The sequence below is a fragment of the Macrobrachium rosenbergii genome, chromosome 47 (assembly GCF_040412425.1).
Source record: "Macrobrachium rosenbergii isolate ZJJX-2024 chromosome 47, ASM4041242v1, whole genome shotgun sequence".
Taxonomy (NCBI): domain Eukaryota; kingdom Metazoa; phylum Arthropoda; class Malacostraca; order Decapoda; family Palaemonidae; genus Macrobrachium; species Macrobrachium rosenbergii.
In genome coordinates, this window is record NC_089787.1 from 18,486,026 (window position 1) to 18,505,497 (window position 19,472).

Genomic DNA, 19,472 nt, shown 5'->3' on the forward strand with positions numbered 1-19,472 from the left:
TAGAAATCAATTCCGACGTGAAAATGACCTCAAACGTGGATATATTCCAAGACGAGAGACGCTTTTGACGAATAACCCCGCTGATAAACTGTCAGGGGCGATTTTGGGTAGTAGTTAATCCGCACTTCTGTCAGGAAACTGGGATTTCGTGGGATTTCCCCTGGTGGTGGGTAGGGTCTTCCCCCACCCCCACCAAGCCTTCCCCCACAACCGTTCCCTCACAGCCAGATCTCTGACGAAACATTTGTGGGTAGGATCTTCAGTCAGTGCCCAGTAGTAGACTTCACTGTGCCTCTGCTCGGTTTGGTCCCCTGGGAGATGAGGGCGTCAATTGGCAGTGACTCCTTCTAAGTATTCGTGTAATTATTGTTGTCTTCTGTTGTAGACGCGGTGGGTGTAGTGAGTGACCTTGAAATTACTCTTGCATGTGCTGAGTTTCTAGTGTACAACGAGTGCATTCTAGGCCGCTGTGTGTTTTCGTATGCGACGCCTAATTTTAGACGGGAGTGTCAAGTCCGGATCGCATTCAGTGAAAATTCATTACACAATCGGATAAGGCCGATATAATATCGCGAAAGAAAAAAAAAAAAAAATCGACGTCATTCATCAGAACCCGGACGAAAATAATACGACGGGTGCCGCCCCCGAAGTGCCCGAACCCCCTTCGAGTCGACCCCGCACCGAAGAAACGCCCGCCGGGACCATTTCCCAACGGGAGGCCCGTCCCGAAACGCCCGTATAACGAAGAAACGGGCGAAAAAGACGGTGCGTGCCGACGCTCGCTAGAACGCATCGCGGTCACGTGACGCGCCGCGACCAATCAGCGGCGTTGTTGTGATCTGGTTCTGGGAATAGATTTAGTCATCTCCACCAAAATACGGGGGATAATCACTCGCGGGAGACTTTTCCTCTTCGTCGGCGGTTTTTCGGCGAGATTCGGCCCTGACTGCCCGCCATGGACCTGTAGGCCGATCGGCGACGACTGCAGCGACGTCCCCACGGGCCCAGGAGTAAGTCCCAAGGGCCGCCAGCCCCGAAATGAGGCCCCGAGTTGTCGGGTCCCCAGCAGGAGGAGGAGGAAGGACGGGAAGGAGGAGGGAGGGAGGGTCCGGAATGTCGGGGGTTGGGGGGTTAGGCTGCGACTCTGTCTGTCTGTTGGTCTGTCAGTCTGTTTACCTCAGGCTACGTTAGGCTGTCTGCCTCAGGCGATGGTAGGTTTGTTGGCTTAGGCAATGCTGGGCTGTTTACCTAAGGCTCCGTGTGGCTGTTTGCCTTAAGGTACGTTAGACTGTTTACCTCAGGCTAGGTTAGACTGTTTACCTCAGGCTTGTTGCCCCAGGCTATGCTAGGCTGTGTACCTAAGGCTACGTGTGGCTGTTTACCTTAAGCTACGTTAGACTGTTTACCTCAGGCTAGGTTAGACTGTTTACCTCAGGCTATGTTAGGCTTGTTGCCCCAGGCTATGCTAGGCTGTCTACTTCAGGCTGTGTTAGGCTGTTTACCATAAGCTAGGTTAGACTGTTTACCTCAGGCTAGGTTAGACTGTTTACCTCAGGCTATGTTAGGCTTGTTGCCCAAGGCTATGGTAGGCTGTCTACTTCAGGCTGTGTTAGGCTGTCTACTTTAGGCGCTGTTAGGCTGGTTACCTTAAGCTACGTTAGACTGTTTACCTCAGGCTATGTTAGGCTGTGTGCCTCAGGCTATGTTAGGCTTGTTGCCCAAGGCTATGCTGGGCTGTTTACTTCAGGCTGCTTACCTAAGGCTACGTTAGACTGTTTACCTCAGGCTACGTTAGGCTGTTTACCTCAGGCTATGTTAGGCTTGTTGCCCAAGGCTATGCTAGGCTGTCTGCTTCAGGCTTTGTTAGGCTGTTTACGTAAGGCTACGTGTGGCTGTTTACTTTAAGCTACGTTAGACTGTTTACCTCAGGCTGTGTTATGCTATTTACCTAAAACTATGTTTGGCTGTTTGCCTCAGGCTATGTTTGGCTGTTTACCTTAGACTGCGTTAGGCTGTTTACCGTAGGCTATATTAGGCTTGTTACCATTAGGCTGTGTACTCTAGGCTATATTAGACTGATTATCTTAAACTATGTTCAGATGTCAGCCATAGGCTGTTTGCATTCAGCCATGTCAGGCTGTTTTCCTTAGGCCCTCGTAGGAGGTTCATCTTAGGTTATGTCAGACTGTTTACCACAGGCTTTCGCAGAGTGTTTACCGTAGACCTTCTTAGAATGTTTACCTCAGGCGACATTAGACTGTTGAACTTGAGCCGTGAGAGGCTGTTTACCTCAGGCTGGTGTATACCTTGGTCCATGTTAGCCTGTTTACTTTAGGCTACCTAAGTCTGTTCACCTTAGGCTCCGCAAAGGCCAGTTCCTCTCGTAGCAACTCTTGAGGGAAATTGCTTGGGTAAATGTAAAGGAGATGGCTGCACGAAGAAATCAACTTTCAATATCATTCCTGTCTCTGTTCATATTTTTGCCCTCATCCCCGAGAAGCTGGTACTAAACACAGCGTCCTACGAAACTTTCACATTTTTTTTTTAATATATATACCCGCTAATGTACAGTATTGTTTAGCCAAAAAAAATGACGTTAATAAACAGTGTATTTTTGCGGCCATCTCTTTTACATTTATGCTCGAGTTATATTTACTTCCAGATGAAAGAATCGTACGTTTTCCCATTTTGTAGAATCACTCCCAACTTCGCCGATTTCAATGCTAAAACTGGTCGTCTCTTTGTTTTTCTCCTGCACCTGAGCCTGTGTAAACTATCTGGGGTGATTCTAAGGAAGAGGTCTGCATAGAGATATGGTTTATCCAGGAAAACTTTTCAGCTGAGCAATATAGAAAAGGGTGTATTTATATGATGCAGTGTATGTCAAATTTCGTGAAAAATTTACTGAAATAATGTGAAAATTTTTCCGTCTCTCGTTTATGTTTTTACGCAGAAAAGCTGCTCCTGACGGCGTTTGGTATCAGCCTCTTGGCGATGAGAATAAAAACATAAAACTAAAGACGGTTGTAAATTTATCAAATTATTTAGGTTAGTTTTTCAAGTTATCTCACCTGTACTGCATCATACACACCCTTTTCTATATTGCTCAGTCAAAGAAATACGTTAATAAACGATATCTCCATGCAGAGCTCTTAACTAGAATTACTCTATCCCAGACTAGGTGTTTTAATGGGGCAGCCCAACTAAGAGCGAATTGCGCTAATAGGTGTAGCCTAAAGCACGCAGACCACAAGAAAGCCATCGTAAAATCGTGTTGTTCGGTTCCTTAATCGGTATCCATCACATAACGTATGGTAAAGGTCGTGGCGTCAGTGCACCTCACACGATGCACTCCAGGCATTAATTAAGGTTCTTTGCAGCGTCCCTTCAACCCCTAGCTGCAATCCTTGTCGTTCCTTTTACTATACCTCTGTTCATACTCTCTTTCCACCCTCTCCTAACAGTTGATTCCAAATTACTTTCAGCGATGAATGACCTTATAGTTGTATATTCCAATTCCAAACCTTATCTTCCGTAACCCAGCCTAGGGCACCAGGTGCTACCTAGCGAGAGCGAGACCCTCCCTTATTCATTACTTTGCCACTTCTAAGAATAATATCGCTTCATTGCAGCCTTTCAGGAAAAGTGTGCATTCTGTCTGTGAAGTGTCCTCACTGCCGAAAAGAATGCTGTACAGTATTTAAATGTGTACAGGTCCTCAAAGTGGCCATCACCAAGTAGCTAAATGGTTTTAACACCCCCCTAACCCCCTCGCACTTCTGACTTGGCATTTTCAGGGCATGGTACCCTAGAATAGGTTAGGTTAGGATGCATCCTTGTTGAAATGTGTCTTTTTCGTACTGTTAAACAGGCCACAACCCATAGAAATAACTTGTGTAACTCGTGGAAGCTTGTACCAGCTTGTGAATGTAGTTTATACATTTTTCCAATGTAAGTTTTCAAACTACAAGCTCTCTCAATGCACTTGTCCAGTTTCTACTTGAAAGTTTTAATGTCTTTCCTTTATGCGCAAACATTGTGTTCATTGTTATTCACGTAATAATTAAATCCAAAAGACATGTAGCACAGTCCACCATTAATTCTTAAGTTGCCGTAGCCTAACCATGCAGAATTTTGATGATGAAAGGCTTACTTGTCATCTCTGATTTACAGAGTTCAATTTCTGACTAGCTGTTCAAGACAAGCTCTGTTTTGTTCTGTTCGTCTTTCTGTATTCTCCCGAATATTTTATTCTTTACTTCTATATTTCTGTCTGTGTCGGAGCACTCAACTTTCATAGCAGGGTCACTGGTCAATTAATTATAGGGGTTACAAAAAAGAGGGTTCCCGAAAGACCTGTCAGGATTAGTGGTGTTACTCTGCCATAATACAAGATCTAAATTTTAAGTGAAGGAAGTGGCAAGGGTATCAGGGCATTCAGGTTGATTTAGGTCAGTGTTGGAGTTCATTAAGGATCAGCCCAGAGCCCTTTTGGTGCAATCCCAAAGGGGAGTTGTGCCATCATTGCTCCTCACGTGCAGTGCAGTGCATTACTTAACGTTCTTTGCAGCATCGCTTCGGCCCGTGGCTGCAACCCCTTTCGTCCTTATTACAGGCAGTCCCCGGTTAACGCCGGGCTCAGTTAACAGTGAATTCAGTTTTATGGTGCTTGTCTAGCGACGAAAATCTGCAATTTTTGGCGCCAAAAATAGCCGATTTCCGCTTATCAGCGCCGATTGTTGGGTACTGGCGCCGATGCATACCTAACAGAGGCACCGATAACCAAAAATCGGCGCTGATAACCCCCGAAAATCGCCGAAAAAAGCTCCGAAATCGCCGATTTTCGGTTAGCGGCGATTTTCGGTAATCATCACACCCTCAGAAACGGAACCTCGCCGATAACCGGGAACTGCCTGTACTGTACTGCCATTCATGGCTTTCTTCTATCTTTGTTTCCACCTTTAAAATCTTTATACTATACTTTCAATGTCCCTTTCAGCACTGAATGACCTCATATGTCCCCGTGCTTGGCTTTTGGCCTAGATTTTATACTTCAATTCCAATTCCTTCTGGTGTGTGCCGAGGGGCACAGAATATACATTGGATAAAATTGGAACCATGTGATGCATTGACAGGTTTAGGAGAGGCAGTGTATGTCTGTTACCCTGGGCGTGCTAGACTGGAGCATGGAATGAGAGGGCGGTGAGAAGGAGAGTACCTGACACTTGGATGAGATGGAAATAGCTAGGTTGCAGATTGGCAGATAAAAGTACCCAATCAGTAGCGAGAGAGGAAACTTGAGTCGGAGATGTAGGGCCTGTACTGCTTGATGCAGCAAAAAGATGGGCACGAACAAGAAAAATGGAAGAGACTTGGAAGGTGTGTCATCCACAGTGTTAAAATGAGGTATGGTGCCCCCACCTGGAAAACAGACTGAGATCTAAAAGATTGAGACTATTTGAATATGCAATGGAGAATGCAAGGAGAATAGGAATTCCCACTGAGATTCAATTCAACAATGCTTTGTAACGTAGAAGAAGCATGAGTGGGAGGGGACTTGAATGGACTTGAGCAAAGAGAGAGTAAACCTGCCTCTGATTGATTACTTTTCCTGGAGTTTCCCCAAGGATGTTTGTTCCTTGCTGTGAGGCATTGTTAAAGTTCCACACATTAGTACCAAAGTATCGTGAGTTTCTCATGAGAGAAATGTGTTTTCATTGCAGTCATTATTTAAGGTTCCTTGTAGCATTCCTAGCTGCAACACCTTTCATTCTTTTTTACTTTACCTCCATTTTTATTCTCTTTCTCCCATCTTACGTTCCTCCCTCTCCTAATAATTGTTTCATATCGCAACTGCGAGGTTTTCCTCGTAGCACACCTTTCAAATTTTCTACTCCCAGTTTCCCTTTCAGCGCTGAATGACCTCACAGGTCCCAGTGCTTGGCCTTTGGCCAAAATTTTATATTAGAAAACTTGTGTCTTGCCTAATAATAAATGCACTGCCCAAAAAGGATGTACCATTCTAAGGACCGAATTTAACCGTTGTCACTTGGTTGCAAACCTGGCAACAGCAGTTGTCACATTGTCAATCCTCTCAGGTCTTGCCAGAGAGCAACCTGCATGGCAAAATCTGCCCTGGCCCCACCTCACTTTTGCCATGGGTTTCAGCCACTGAATCTTTTTCCTGAGATGACATCCCCTGGTCCTGGAAATGTACATGTCAGCCTCTCCAAACAGAGAAAACATAGATTACTGCTTAGTCATGTAACTCATCCATGGTTGGTTCATTAAATGTATGTTTCTATAGTCTCCTATTATTGATTCCCATTATATTGGACCTCATCTCTTTATGGGGAGAAAAGGTTATCCAACCCCATAAACTTACTTAAGGGCAGTTGCCATGGACACCACTATACTCATGTCAATGTTTGAATCATCAACTGGACTGCATGGCCTCAAGGGTAGGCAATCAATATACCATTACAGGTTGGGTTTAAAGAAAAGCTTTGTGATGTTCTACTGCAAACATAATAGCACCTCCCCATATGCCACTAGGGGTGACTTCGTGAGAGAAGACGAGTATGACCTTTTTGGTGTGACTGCATGTGTGATAAATTGAACTAAATGGCAAAACTGTAAATAAAATTGCATTGAGGTTGTAGTGCCTCTTCTTATCATTAATCACATGGGATACTGTCTTCAAGTATCTAATTCGGTAATGGAAGGTTAGCTTTCCCAGGATAGCTATCGTGAACCCCCTGTATTCGCGGGGGATGCGTACTGCAAACCCCCCAGCAAATAGCTAAAAGCCAGGAACACTTAAAACCCCTCTAAAAACACTTAGAACTGCCCATTTTGATAGTTTAAACACAAGGAAAACCCTGTAAAAATATTTATACTTGAGTATTTTAATAGTTTTATCAAAAAAAGTGCATTTCTTCTTGAAAATTATATGAAAATACAGTAATTAGTGAATATTTCTCAGTGAAAAATACCGTGAATGGGCGAATTTTCCCCGAATAATGGGTAGATATGTCCCACCGAGAAACCCGCGAATGCGTAAGTCCGCGAATCATGAGGATGCAAATACAGGGTGTACAGTATAGTATTTCCTAATTGTTGCTTGTCAGTCCTTATTCTTGGATAAACTGTACATTATGGACTACACGGCAAATACAATTTGTTAATGACATGGCTGTGTAATGTATTTATGGTACTGTGCGTAGAAAATGGGGTCCAATTAAAAATGTGAATGACTGGGGAGTGTAGCATACAGGAAGTACAAACATCATTCTTACATAAGGACTACTGTTCAACATTACTGGTAATAATATGTCGTAATGTACATCACAGAATTCATGATACACTTAAGATACACATCATTTTACACTTAGGCTACCATACTGTAGAGTACCTTTGTTGTTTGGTAGTTGCTTTGGTGGGCTAGCCTGCAATGACCCAAAGTTCTTGAATGGCAATTTGCTTGCCAGAATGTCATATTTTTTTATTGCGTTGTGCTTGAACATTCTAAAAAGACGTGATTTTCAGTTAGCCTGGTCACTGTTAATTTGTCCTCACTTTGTGCATATTTGTACCTGTCATTGACAAATTGTATTATTATTATTATTATTATTATTATTATTATTATTATTATTATTATTATTATTATTATTATTATTATTATTATTATTATTATTATTATTCAGAAGATGAACCCCTATTCATATGGAACAATCCCACCAAAGGGGCCATTAACTCGAAATTCAAGCATCCAAAGAATGTGGTGTTCATTAGGAATTAAGAGATGTCGCTTATTAAAAAGAAAAAGATAAATTTATAAATAGATAAAAATGTATTAAAATGCAAGGAGATTAGCATTGAGGTAGTAACGTATTGCGTCTCCGCCTGAACTTTTGAAGTTCCAGTTGTATGGTATCCTCAAAGAAACTGTTCTCTCCTTTCATTGAACAAATTTCTTAGTTGTGTGTAACTTAGTTTTACTGTGCTGTGGGAATGTATAGTGTTTTAATATTTTGACATTTCCGCAACATAATCAGCTGATTTCATTGGGCCTTTCAGGTGCTGGCGGTATGGCGGACCCAAGGTCTGTGAGCATGCGAAACACCAACACGCTCGACTATAACATCAGCGATATCAGTGAGTACTTTTCTGGTGAATTTCTTTTGTCCCTTGTTCCTTGTAGGGGAGTAGTGTAGTTCCGCCAGTGCGCCTCACGCGTTGCACTGTAGGCATTACTCAAGGTTCTCAGCTGTAACCCCTTTTATTCCTTTTACTGTAACTCCGTTCATATTCTCTTTTCCGTCTTTCCACCCTCTCCTAACTTTATTTCATAGTGCAACTGCGAGGTTTTTCTCCTGGTACACCTTTCAAACCTTTTTTACTCTCCTTCCTCTCCAGCACTGAATGACCTTATAGGTCCCAGCACGTGGTCTTTGGTCTAATTTCTATATCCTATTGTATTCTATTCAGTCACCATCAACCACTTTGTGTTCAGCCACAGTTGAGTTAAGAAATCTTGCTGCACACTTACTAACCAAGTTAAAACATTTTATTTTTATTGTATGTAAGGTTTGTGTGATTTTCTCCTCAACATTGACTGGAATGTGAAAAGTAAAAACAAAAGATGTGAAAGATTTTATTATTGGTTTCTGCAGCAGTGAAGGAATGCCAGATGATTTTCTCTGATTTCTTTGAAGCGAGTTACTCCAACTTCAGTACTGCGGAATCTTTTCAACTTCATCCCCCCAGACTACCCTTTCATTATAATCCCACCTCAGTCATCCTCATAGCCCCCTGGTGCTTAAGGAAAGTGTTTGGTGACGACAGGGAAATTAGGGGTTTCCTTTAAGCATCCACTTACCACCAGTTCATCTTAAGGATTATTGCTACATAAAAGGTTCTCATATATATACTAAGGAAAAGTGAGAGGTTTACTGTACGTCTTGAATTATGACTTGAGTGTTGAGAGAACCTTCCTCCTGATGTAGTTTCCTGTCCTTGGGAAGTTCTTGAAGTACCCCCTTTGATTCAGAAGAATCCACAGACACACTTGTCTTTTCTGTGAGCAGTTTTCTTTAGAGCGTCTATTTTGTCCTCTGCAGTTTTCATAATTTTTTCACTTTCTTTACAGTTTTCGATGATTGTAAAAAAATAAAATGGAATACACTCTAAAAGTGAAGTTTTATGCCAAGTTTTAGAAAGAGTGGTCCAGCTCTCTCATTCTTTTCTGACTGGGGAACCTCAGGAGAAATGCAAAATTCTGTGTCTGCCATCAAGGTCTGCTGGACACTATTTCCTAAGTCCTCCCTCCTTTGTTACTCAAAATGGAAAGGGGTCTGTATACATTACCAATGAATGGGATTTTAATAGCTGGCTCTTTTTACCGTCTCGGTTGCTTCCAGTGGCCCCTACATTGAGGTAGCTGTGCAGGCTTTGTGAATCAAAGCAAAGTTAGCTTTTACAATGACCTAATTTGTTTGGAAACAGCGTAGATTGCCCCAGAGTGGACGTACATAAATTGCAGTCATCATGCCTTCCCTAGCTGCCAGACAAGTGAAGTCCCTCGATATCACTGAAAGTTGAGGTGTTAAGGGTCAGACTTATGCCACTTCACCCCTTTTCAGACATAATTTAGTTCCATGTTTGTTCATCTACCTTTTGCTCCACTTGGGATGGGAACATCACCCACAAGTACCGCATACCTTTCTACTTGAACCTTCGTGGGCTAGTGACATAGTTGTCACGAGGTGGTTTCCTTAACCTGTGCTCTTCACCTTGATATCTCACATCTTTTCATCCATCAAAATTACACATTGCACCCTACCACCTTCTAAAGCGAGTAACTTTATCTAAACTCTCACCCTGTTTGCTGTACAGAGACTTATGACCTCACATACTTCGACCAGCTCACCAGGTAATGAAAGATGCTTTGGTAGATCCAATGGTAACCTCCAGAGGGTATCATCTCATTGATCATGTACCTGGGAGAAAGTTTGCAGTTGACCAGTTCAACCTCACTTCCTGCCTCACATGGTAATCTCACCTTTTTGACATGTTCCTGTATACTCGAGTTGCCTTCCTTTCTCAGTTTTCTGCTCAGAGCAAGTTATTTTGTATGTTCATCCATTAGAATATGTATGTATATCATAAGCATGCATTTAAAATGGCTCCTTTAGACTTGATTTGTGTGCAGTGGGTTTCATTCTTCTTAACAGTATGTTCATGACCTCCCATTTCGTTCTACCGTTATTCTCTTATTTTTCCCTTATGGCTCAAATTTCATATTTTGATTCGTTCATCCTCATATTTGCAGTGCCTTCCTTCACAGTATTTTGTTTTCTTTCAGATTCAAACTTGTGATTTTTATCACCCCTGCTTGTTTGAAAACTGCCACAGCTGGAGAGCTGTTTTGCTTGTTCAGCTCATTATACAAAGTTCTTTATGATTACTGGTATTATTTATCTGAACTTGGAATAAACTATAGGGTCATTAACTTATTTTGATTATTGATAGCCTAACGGGTTTGATTTTGAAAGTATTGTGTGGATTATATACAAATGGTTGCCTTATGTCAGTAACCCCTCCTTCTGTTTTCCATTTGGGTTAAGATGGATTAATATTGGAGGTTATACCTGACTAGGGACTTCTCTCACACACTGAAGAACAAATTCTTCTTTGCAAAAATCATGCAGTTAATTTGTCTATGTGTAAAAATGTTAGGCTTTGTTAAAAGTGTTATTAGCATGCATCTAATACTTTCCATACTTTACAGTTGATGTTATCAAAGAAGACTACCAAGACTTAGAGACAGAATATGGTGGAGCCGTTGTCGGAAGCGCGATAGGCAGTGCAGACAATTACTCTGTCGTGACGCAGGAATCTTGCAACGATCCTGATTATGCACTCAAAAGGAAAGCTTACGTAAGTTCGTCCATATCATGCATCTTTTAGTCTTACGATGTAAATTTAAAAATTATTGGAAAAGTTATGGCTTAATGATTTATTCGTCTTCGTTATTGCTCTTAGGGAAATGTTTCTATTCGAATATATTCTGCAGGTGAAAATATTGGAGCAGCCTCAGGCCAAAGCTCTGCGATTTCGTTATATGTGCGAGGGTCGGTCGGCTGGGTCGATACCTGGAGTTCGAAGCACTGCAGATAATAAAACTTTCCCAGGCATACAGGTGGGTGAGATTTTGTTTACTTTCACAGGCGAGGTTCGTCATCGTTATTGGGTTAGTTATATTGAAAACTGGTCATGCTGAATGTGAGTTTTCTTATGACGGTAACACACCGAGATAACGGACTGTGGTAACAATTGTAGGAGTGTAATCTAAGATGACTTTGGGTGTTTTGGGATGATGGTCTGGGGTGTATTTTTGTTTGAGCTGATATTGAATTGTTTTAGTATGATAATTTAAGGTATATATTTGTTTGAACTGTTACATTAGGTGGTGAACTGTTAAATTATGCAGTTATAAGCATTTTACAGTAGTTTAAGGGATACAGGGTATAAATATACCTGTACTTTATGGCAGAAACATGCATTCACATATATACAGCGATATATCGGAGTTTCTTTTATGGCAGGGTAGGCTTGGACGCTTTAATCCGTTATCTCAGTGAACTACTGTATTTGAGATATGAAAATGGGTGTGATACACCAGTTTGTCAGTGGTCTCTCAATGTCTTTTTATCTAATTCAGTGTAACTATTATTCATTCATATAAAGGCAGTCTCCGGTTATTGGCTGGGGTTCCATTCTGATGGCGTGATGGTAACTGAAAATTGGCGATTTTTGGTTATCAGTGCCTCTTTTAGGTATGTATCGGCACCAATACCCAATTATCGACGCCGAAAATTGCTGATTTTCGTCGCTAGACAAGTCCCGTAAAACCAGATCGCCTATAACCGAGCCCCGCCACTAACTGGGGACTGCCTGTATACTGTACATCACATTTTACTCCATTCTTATTTGCTGTTGGGCTTTCACATCTTGAGTAATGATAGTGAAACAGTTGATGAAAGCATCACAGAAGATGCTCTCCCTAAAATCTCTCTAGCCACCTGATCAAGTTTTCATTCCACAAATTCTGTAAAGCCATTGTGGATGTTTAAATGCATTGCGTTCTTGTACAGAGTAACTGCTGGGTTGTGGTGTCCTTCATTTAAAAAAGAACACCATGTTGAAGTAATGTCACCCAGTCTTTGAATAAGTCCCACTCATCTGAATCATGGGTATTTGAGTAACCTACATGACCCAGTCCCCAAATGGAGAATGGAGAGAACATTTACAGTGAAACATACCTTCAGTGGTTTTCTAGTTTTCAACCAGCAACATACACATGTATCAGAGATAATCCTTGAAAGAGATTCTATCGGATTCTTCAACATTTTCTGTTTATTCAATCATAGCCTAAAATTTTGAGGAGTTGCAACATATTTTGACAAGATCTAATCTCTTCATAAAAGAGACAAGCTGTGGGCCAGCCATATGCAGTTGATGTTAACTCCATTTTCTGGTTAAATCATTCATTCATTAATAATCTAAATTAAAAGGGTTCCTAGAGTTCAATAAATGCACAAGTCATTTTGTAAGATTGGTCTTGATTTTTGTCAGTAATTATTATGCTTATTTGATTCATCTTTTCTTTAAAGGTTGTAAAGATGTTACACATTATCTTCCTAGGCTCTGTATTAACTCCTATACATATGGTAGTGTTATATTCATTAGCCTTGTAGTCGTATGTTTTGTCACATTGTATTTATATGTAGATTTGACGAAAGAAAAGTTTCCTAAGCAGCATTCTAGTCCTTGTAGAAGTAAAAGAGATGAATTTGCTTGTTCTCTTACAGGTGGTTGGCTACAAGGGTCCCGCGGTAGTCGTAGTGTCGTGTGTAACCGTCGATCCCCCCTACAGACCGCACCCCCACAACCTGGTCGGGAAAGAAGGCTGTAAAAAAGGAATATGTACAATGACGATCAGTAGCGACACCATGCAGTGCATGTTCTCGAACTTGGGAATACAGTGCATCAAAAAGCGCGACGTGGAAGACGCTCTGAAACTGAGAGAGGAGATTCGCGTTGACCCTTTTCAAAGTGAGTGTGGAAGGGGAAGGGCACGCTGCTTATGGCCTTTGTTGCATGTTGCAGCGTTTCAGGAATGTGGTCAGTCCCATTTCTGTGTGAAAGGTGGTTCTTGAGTAAGATGGAAAAGGATTTTTTATGTAAAAGAGTTTGGTGCATTATAATAGACAATTATATCTAGAGTAGAACTGCAATAATTGATGGTAAGATAAGTTTGCGAGTCCAGCATGTTTCGTAGAAGCCTATCTGAGTAAAATGGAAAAGAATTTTTTATATAAAAGAATTTGGTGCATTATAATACACACAATTATATCTAGAGTGGAACTGCAATAATTGACGGTAAGATAAGTTTGCGAGTCCAGCATTGTTTCGTAGAAGCCTGTCTGATTCCTTCACTTGGACCTGTTTGGTTCAGGAGGCTGCATGTGCGATGTTGCGATATGCATTACACCACCTCTGTTGTAAATGTTAAGGGATGGGAAGCAGCATTGTCACAGAGGCATTGCTTGGGATTGTTATATTTCAGTTGACATGTCAGAATTAAGCTCCCATTTGACTGCTAATCTTTTGTTTCCCCACAGCTGGATTCAGCCATCGAAACCAGCCTCAGAGTATCGACCTGAATTCGCTAAGACTGTGTTTCCAAGTGTTCCTCGAAGGCTCGGAGAAGGGCAAATTTACGTTCCCCTTGAAGCCAGTGGTGTCTGATCCTATATATGACAAAAGTAAGTTTTTTGTAATGTTTAATGAGGGTGTTTTAGCAGCAGTGAACCTTTATAGTTTCTTGCTCCATCTTGTTTCTTTATTCCAAATATATGAACACTCCTAAATAGTATTAACAATATGCAGTGATCTTACGGTATGTTATGAACGTGTTATCTTCATTATCTATGAATCTTCTTCTGTACCAGTGACTCTTAAACGGGGGGCCGCCAGAAGCTTCCAAGGGGGGTGCAAGCAGAGTTGCCAGATGGTGCCTATTATTTTTTTTAGTTTGTGATGTTAATTACAAAATTGCCAAAAACGTTATCACTGCTTCCATATATTTTCTAATTATTATCTCAAAACATGCCAGAAATTCAAAATATAAGTCAATTTTAATTTCAAATCTTGTTTATGAATTGCCTTTTATTGTTGTGATAAGTATAATAGCATACAAATACACAACATATTGTTTACAGATTATAGTTGGCAAAAATTTCAGGGGTAGGGGGGCGTGGGATCTGTACATAATGTTGAGGGGGGGCGCAAGGCAAAAAAGTTTAAGAACCACTGTTCTATACATTCATATATACTGTACAGGATGCTAAAAATTCATGTTATAAGAATGTACAGTGAACCCCCCGTATTTGCGGGGAATGCATAACCCCCCACAAATAGCTAAAATCCGCGAATACTTAAAACCCCCTCTAAAAACACCTAGAACTGCCCATTTTGATAGTTTAAACACAAGAAAAACCATGTAAAAATGCTTATACCTGAGTATTTTAAGTTTTATCACAAAAAGTGCATGTATTCATGAAAATATGAAAATACAGTAATTAGTGAATATTTCTCGATGAAAAATACAGTAGTCTAAAATGACTTTCACAAACCTGCTTCCCGTAGGTGGGTAGTGCTGTCAGTGCACCTCATGTGGTGCACCGTAGGCATTACTCAAGGTTCTGGCAGCGTCCCTTCAGCCCCAAGCTACAACCCCTTTCATTCCTTTTACTGTACCTCCATTCATGTTCTCTCCCATCTTCCTTTCCACCCTCTCCCAACAATTGATTCATAGTGGAACTGCGAGGTTTTCCTCTTGCTACACCTTTCAAGCATTTTTACTGTCAAATTCTGTTTCAGCGCTGAATGACCTCAAAGGTCCCATTGCTTGTCCTTAGGCCTAATTCCTATATTCTGTTCCATTCACAAATCTGTTGATATTTTTAGTGAAAACTGACACACTGAGACAGCGTGAGTAAAAGCATTACCTTACAGAATGGAGCACTAAACATCCCAAGAATAACATAACATCCATCCTTTTTTATTTATTTATTTTTTTTTTTCAAACTAAACTCTGTAAAGTGGGAACAACTCATTTTATATAAGTTACTTACCAAGTAATTACATAGCTATTGTTTCCACCATGAATGGCAGCTTAGATTTAAAATTTCAGGGGTAGCACTTTGATAGTTTGTGTTGGTGATCAGCCTGCCCCACTCACGGGAATATTAAGAACAACTTAGCAGACAATCGTCATTCGTTTCCTGCCATTCATGGGGTCAACACCCGGTTATATTACTGGATTTTGGTAGAGGAGGCCTAAACCAACCATTGGAACGCGTACAGTTTATTGTAGCCTTCAGCTGAAATCTTTCAGGATGAGTTTTTTCTTATTTTGTTTTTTTTACATTGAGAGTCATCTACAAGCGGCCGGTAAACGTCGCCATTTGCATTTATGGTTTGTTTACTGGTCAGGCTACTGGCAAGCTGCCGATAATAGTTTTGCCTTAAGAGTAATTTTTGGATGCCATGACACTCCGTTATAAACAGTAAATTGTTGTATGTTATGCCTTTTCATTAAGCCTTAACTATCACAATTAAGATTTGTGGCCACTGGCACCAATAACAGTTTTGCCTTAAAAGTAATTCTCGGATGTTACATTCCATTATAAAAATAAATTTTTGTATGTTACACCTTTTCATTAGGCTGTAAGTTTTATAAATTATATGATTTTTTTTTTTTACTGAGCATTAGGCAGCTGGCGAGCCGCTGATAATAGTTTTGCCTCAAAAATATTTCTCGGATGTTACATTCCATTATGAGAATAAAAATTCTTAACTGGTGTCTAGTTCACCTGACACCAACTACAGCCGGGTGCCAGCGCGTGCTCCGAAAGAGTGAGCTCTCTTGTCTAATTGGAGCTCTTAGGTATGACCTGAGCAGAACTTGATAATCAAGAGGGCCACACTTATCCTTTGCTCACCCTCTGACTAAGATCACATTGTCCTTTATCCTAAAGAGCTTTTATTTCCAAAGCACTCAGATTAGAACATTTTGCCTTCCTTGTAAGGGAAAGCTATGGACATCAGAGTAGCCTCTACTCCTTTAGCTGTCAGGCACAATATGTCCCTTACTTCCATTCTGCATCGACCTACTGGAAATATAAATCGTCCTCCATGTTTCAGTATCTAAGGAGTGAACCTGAGTTACCAGCCCTCCTAGCTACAAGTCTGGCCCCCCAGTTAAAGAGCTCCCAGCACCCAGACCTTTGGGCTCACCTGCCGCCAGCTATAGTCTGGCACCAGCGATGATTACACCAGCACCTGCAGGCTACTACGGCCAGCCTGGTGCCAACTACAGACCAGCGCCAGCTACATAGTGTTTGAAATTCTGCAGTACCACAGGATAGTGACTGGCTTGGTATGGCATGAGAAAGCATAGGATTTTCTCCTACTATCTCTTCACCTTCTAGTTAGGTATAGTTTTTAGGAGCCAGGAGGTCTATAGTACCTGGAGCACCACCACTCTCAGTGGATGGGTTGTGGTGTTATTTCAGTGTAGGTGACAGCATTTATGGTTGTTTTTTACGTGGGTACTAAAGTTTTGCTAGCTATTGGATAACTCCTCAGCTGCATAACTTCCACTGATGCTTTGGTAGCCATTGGAGTACCCCTTGGCTACAAAGCTCCCACTTAAGTAGAGGCACTCCAAGATTTACCACTACAGGTTAAGTTGATCGACAACCAGATGCAGTTTTTCACTGTGGGCTCTCTCAGCTGTTAAGTTAAGTTAAGTATATCTTAGTTTAACCAGACCACTGAGCTGATTAACAGCTCTCCTACGGCTGGCCCGAAGGATTAGATTTATTTTAACGTGGCTAAGAACCAATTGGTTACCTAGCAACGGGACCTACAGCTTATTGTGGAATCTGAACCACATTATAGCGAGAAATTAATTTCTATCACCAGAAACAAATTCCCAACAAGCATTGTATTCAGTGCTAGCAACTTTTCTTTTTCATATTCATTACACAACTTAATGTTTTGGAGTAGAACTCAGTGTCCATGTATCCCGCCTCATGCCAATGTGGGATTCAGCTATGTAATTACTTGGTAAGTTACTTATATAAAAATGACATATTTATAATAAAGTTTTTATATACTTACCAAGTAATTACATGATCGGAGCCCACCCTCCTCCCCTCTGGTGGACATAAGGCATAAAACGAATGACGTGTCTGCCAAGCCATTCCTAATATTCCCGCGAGTGGGGCAGTTGGATCACTTACACAAACTATTAAAGTGCTACCCACGAAATTTTGAATCAAACCTGCCATTCATAGTGGAAACAATAGCTATGGAATTACTTGGTAAGTATATATAGAACTTTATTTTATTATAATAATGTCACTTTTTGGCAGAGCTCATAAGGTCTTTCTAGTATAATACACATTAATTATTAGATAACTAAAATTACTTTGATTACTCTAAGCTGAGAGTGGTTGACATGCATCAGTGTGAGAATGAATTAGGCCAGAGTTTAAAGTTCAGTTTGTTTCTGTGATAACGTACACACCCAGAGTTCTCGTTGAGATCTTCATACTCTCTTAATAGTAATAATAATCAGAAAATTATTCATGGATAAATAGAAATAAACATTTGCAAAATATGATGTATGTGTTAGTAAAATTGCTCAGTCATAGAAGGGAACTATGTTTAGTAGCTTGTTAAACTATTGAATGTTAATCAGTAACAGTTCTAGTTTATTCCATATTTCATACTAAAATCATTCAGATAGAATGAAGTTGCTGTACCTTGTGTATTCATAAACAAGTTTTGGAATCTGTGGAATATTCTGGACCTTGTAGATATTTTGCAATAAGAACTTTGAGAAGCACAAGTCCAGCAGTGAGGTGTGTGCTAATTCCTCAGTTGAAATACAACTCATATCTTCTCTTTGTCATTTTCAGAAGCCGCCTGTGATCTCAACATATGCAAATTGAGTGATTGCACGAGTAGTGTTGCTGGCGGTAAAGAAATAATACTCTTATGCGAGAAAGTCACTAAAGGTATGTCAAGTTTTTACTTTGTCCTTGATAGATCTTGAGCAAGGGATGGGTGTCCTTGATAGATCTTGAGCTGGGGATGGTAACTGTGTCCATTAATCCAGACTTCTCATGTTTTGCTGAAGAACATTGATCCAGGACATGGTGCTAAAACAATGACGAAGATTCTGTTGTGTATTACTTCTGATGTGCACACGATTTACCCTGTCTTCACAAGCCTCTACTCCTCACCCCAACCCATCATTCTCAAAGACTATGGCACATGGTATTTCCTTTACACACTACAGAGAGGTCTTGTGGTAGGCAGTCACCAAGCATAATGTGTGGCCCTGGGGTCAGTCGTGTTTAAAGTTCACCGAGTAGTGTTCAGTTAAAAATAAGCAAAAAGAGACTGACATTCATGCAGGCTGGAGGTTATGTGGAAGCTAAGACTCTCATGTCGGACTCTGCCATAAGTTTTCCAAATTATTTGTTTTCAAATTTTATAGTTAAATTCTTCCAGGAATAAGGCTTGAAGAATTAACTTGATCAGCCCCAAAAGTTAGCAAATGTAAGTGCTCGAACATAAGTGTTTTTTCAAGCACTTGATAAATGGCTAATTGATGTGACAATTCTCTCTCATAGTAACATTATCCATTACAAAACTCAATAATATTACTCTACACATAATACACACCCATGGAAAACCTTCCTCTCGACTGAGATAGTTTTGAGGTTTAACAAAAATGTTGAAGTCAGTAAACAAAGACGATTCCACCTCTTTGTGGAAGGTTGAAACAAGTGTGAATGATAAAACTTTTCAGAAATATCAGTTCATGTAATGCTCACATTTAACATCTTATCCTGATGGTGCAAAGTCCGGTAAGGTTTTCATGAGAATCCCTTGTAACAAGTAGTCCCCATGCCTCAGTGGTAAATATGTTTAAGAGTCAAACGTTTAAAAGCATGAGAACTGGGGACCTGGGCTTTAGCAGTTGTAAGGAGTGCTTGTTTCTGTAAGTGTAACGTTGGGTTAATTAGGTTGATGGTTACTAGTCGCTTAATGTATGGTGTGAAGTCTTTCAGAAATCTTGCATTGATACTGAAATTTTATGCTAATCACTTCTTAATTTCTTTCCACAGAAGACATCCAGGTACGCTTTTATGAAGTCAAAGACGGAAGGATAGAATGGGAGGCATTCGGGGATTTTCAGGCTTCTGATGTACATAAACAGGTGGCAATATCCTTCAAAACTCCAAGATATAAGACACTGGAGGTTAGTTCTTTGAATTTCTCTCTGTCTGACACCCGTTTATAAACTTCACTTTCAGTAGGTT

General features: G+C 40.7%; 1 protein-coding gene across 5 annotated transcripts in view; it reads left to right on the top strand.

The window, feature by feature from the left end:
* The first annotated feature begins 206 nt into the window (after nucleotides 1-206).
* LOC136830572 (transcription factor p65-like) overlaps nucleotides 207-19,472 on the top strand; it is a 54,693-nt gene continuing 35,427 nt past the window's right edge. The window contains exons 1-8 of one of the 5 annotated variants that reach the window (XM_067090095.1): nucleotides 207-1,010; nucleotides 8,080-8,157; nucleotides 10,793-10,941; nucleotides 11,078-11,203; nucleotides 12,876-13,119; nucleotides 13,689-13,832; nucleotides 18,060-18,158; nucleotides 19,278-19,411. In XM_067090095.1, coding sequence (XP_066946196.1) covers nucleotides 8,091-8,157; nucleotides 10,793-10,941; nucleotides 11,078-11,203; nucleotides 12,876-13,119; nucleotides 13,689-13,832; nucleotides 18,060-18,158; nucleotides 19,278-19,411 — 963 coding nt within the window. In that variant the 5' untranslated portion in view covers nucleotides 207-1,010; nucleotides 8,080-8,090. The remainder of the gene's footprint in view (nucleotides 1,011-8,079; nucleotides 8,158-10,792; nucleotides 10,942-11,077; nucleotides 11,204-12,875; nucleotides 13,120-13,688; nucleotides 13,833-18,059; nucleotides 18,159-19,277; nucleotides 19,412-19,472) is intronic. The other 4 variants (XM_067090096.1, XM_067090094.1, XR_010850664.1 and 1 more) reach the window with 4 other exon arrangements.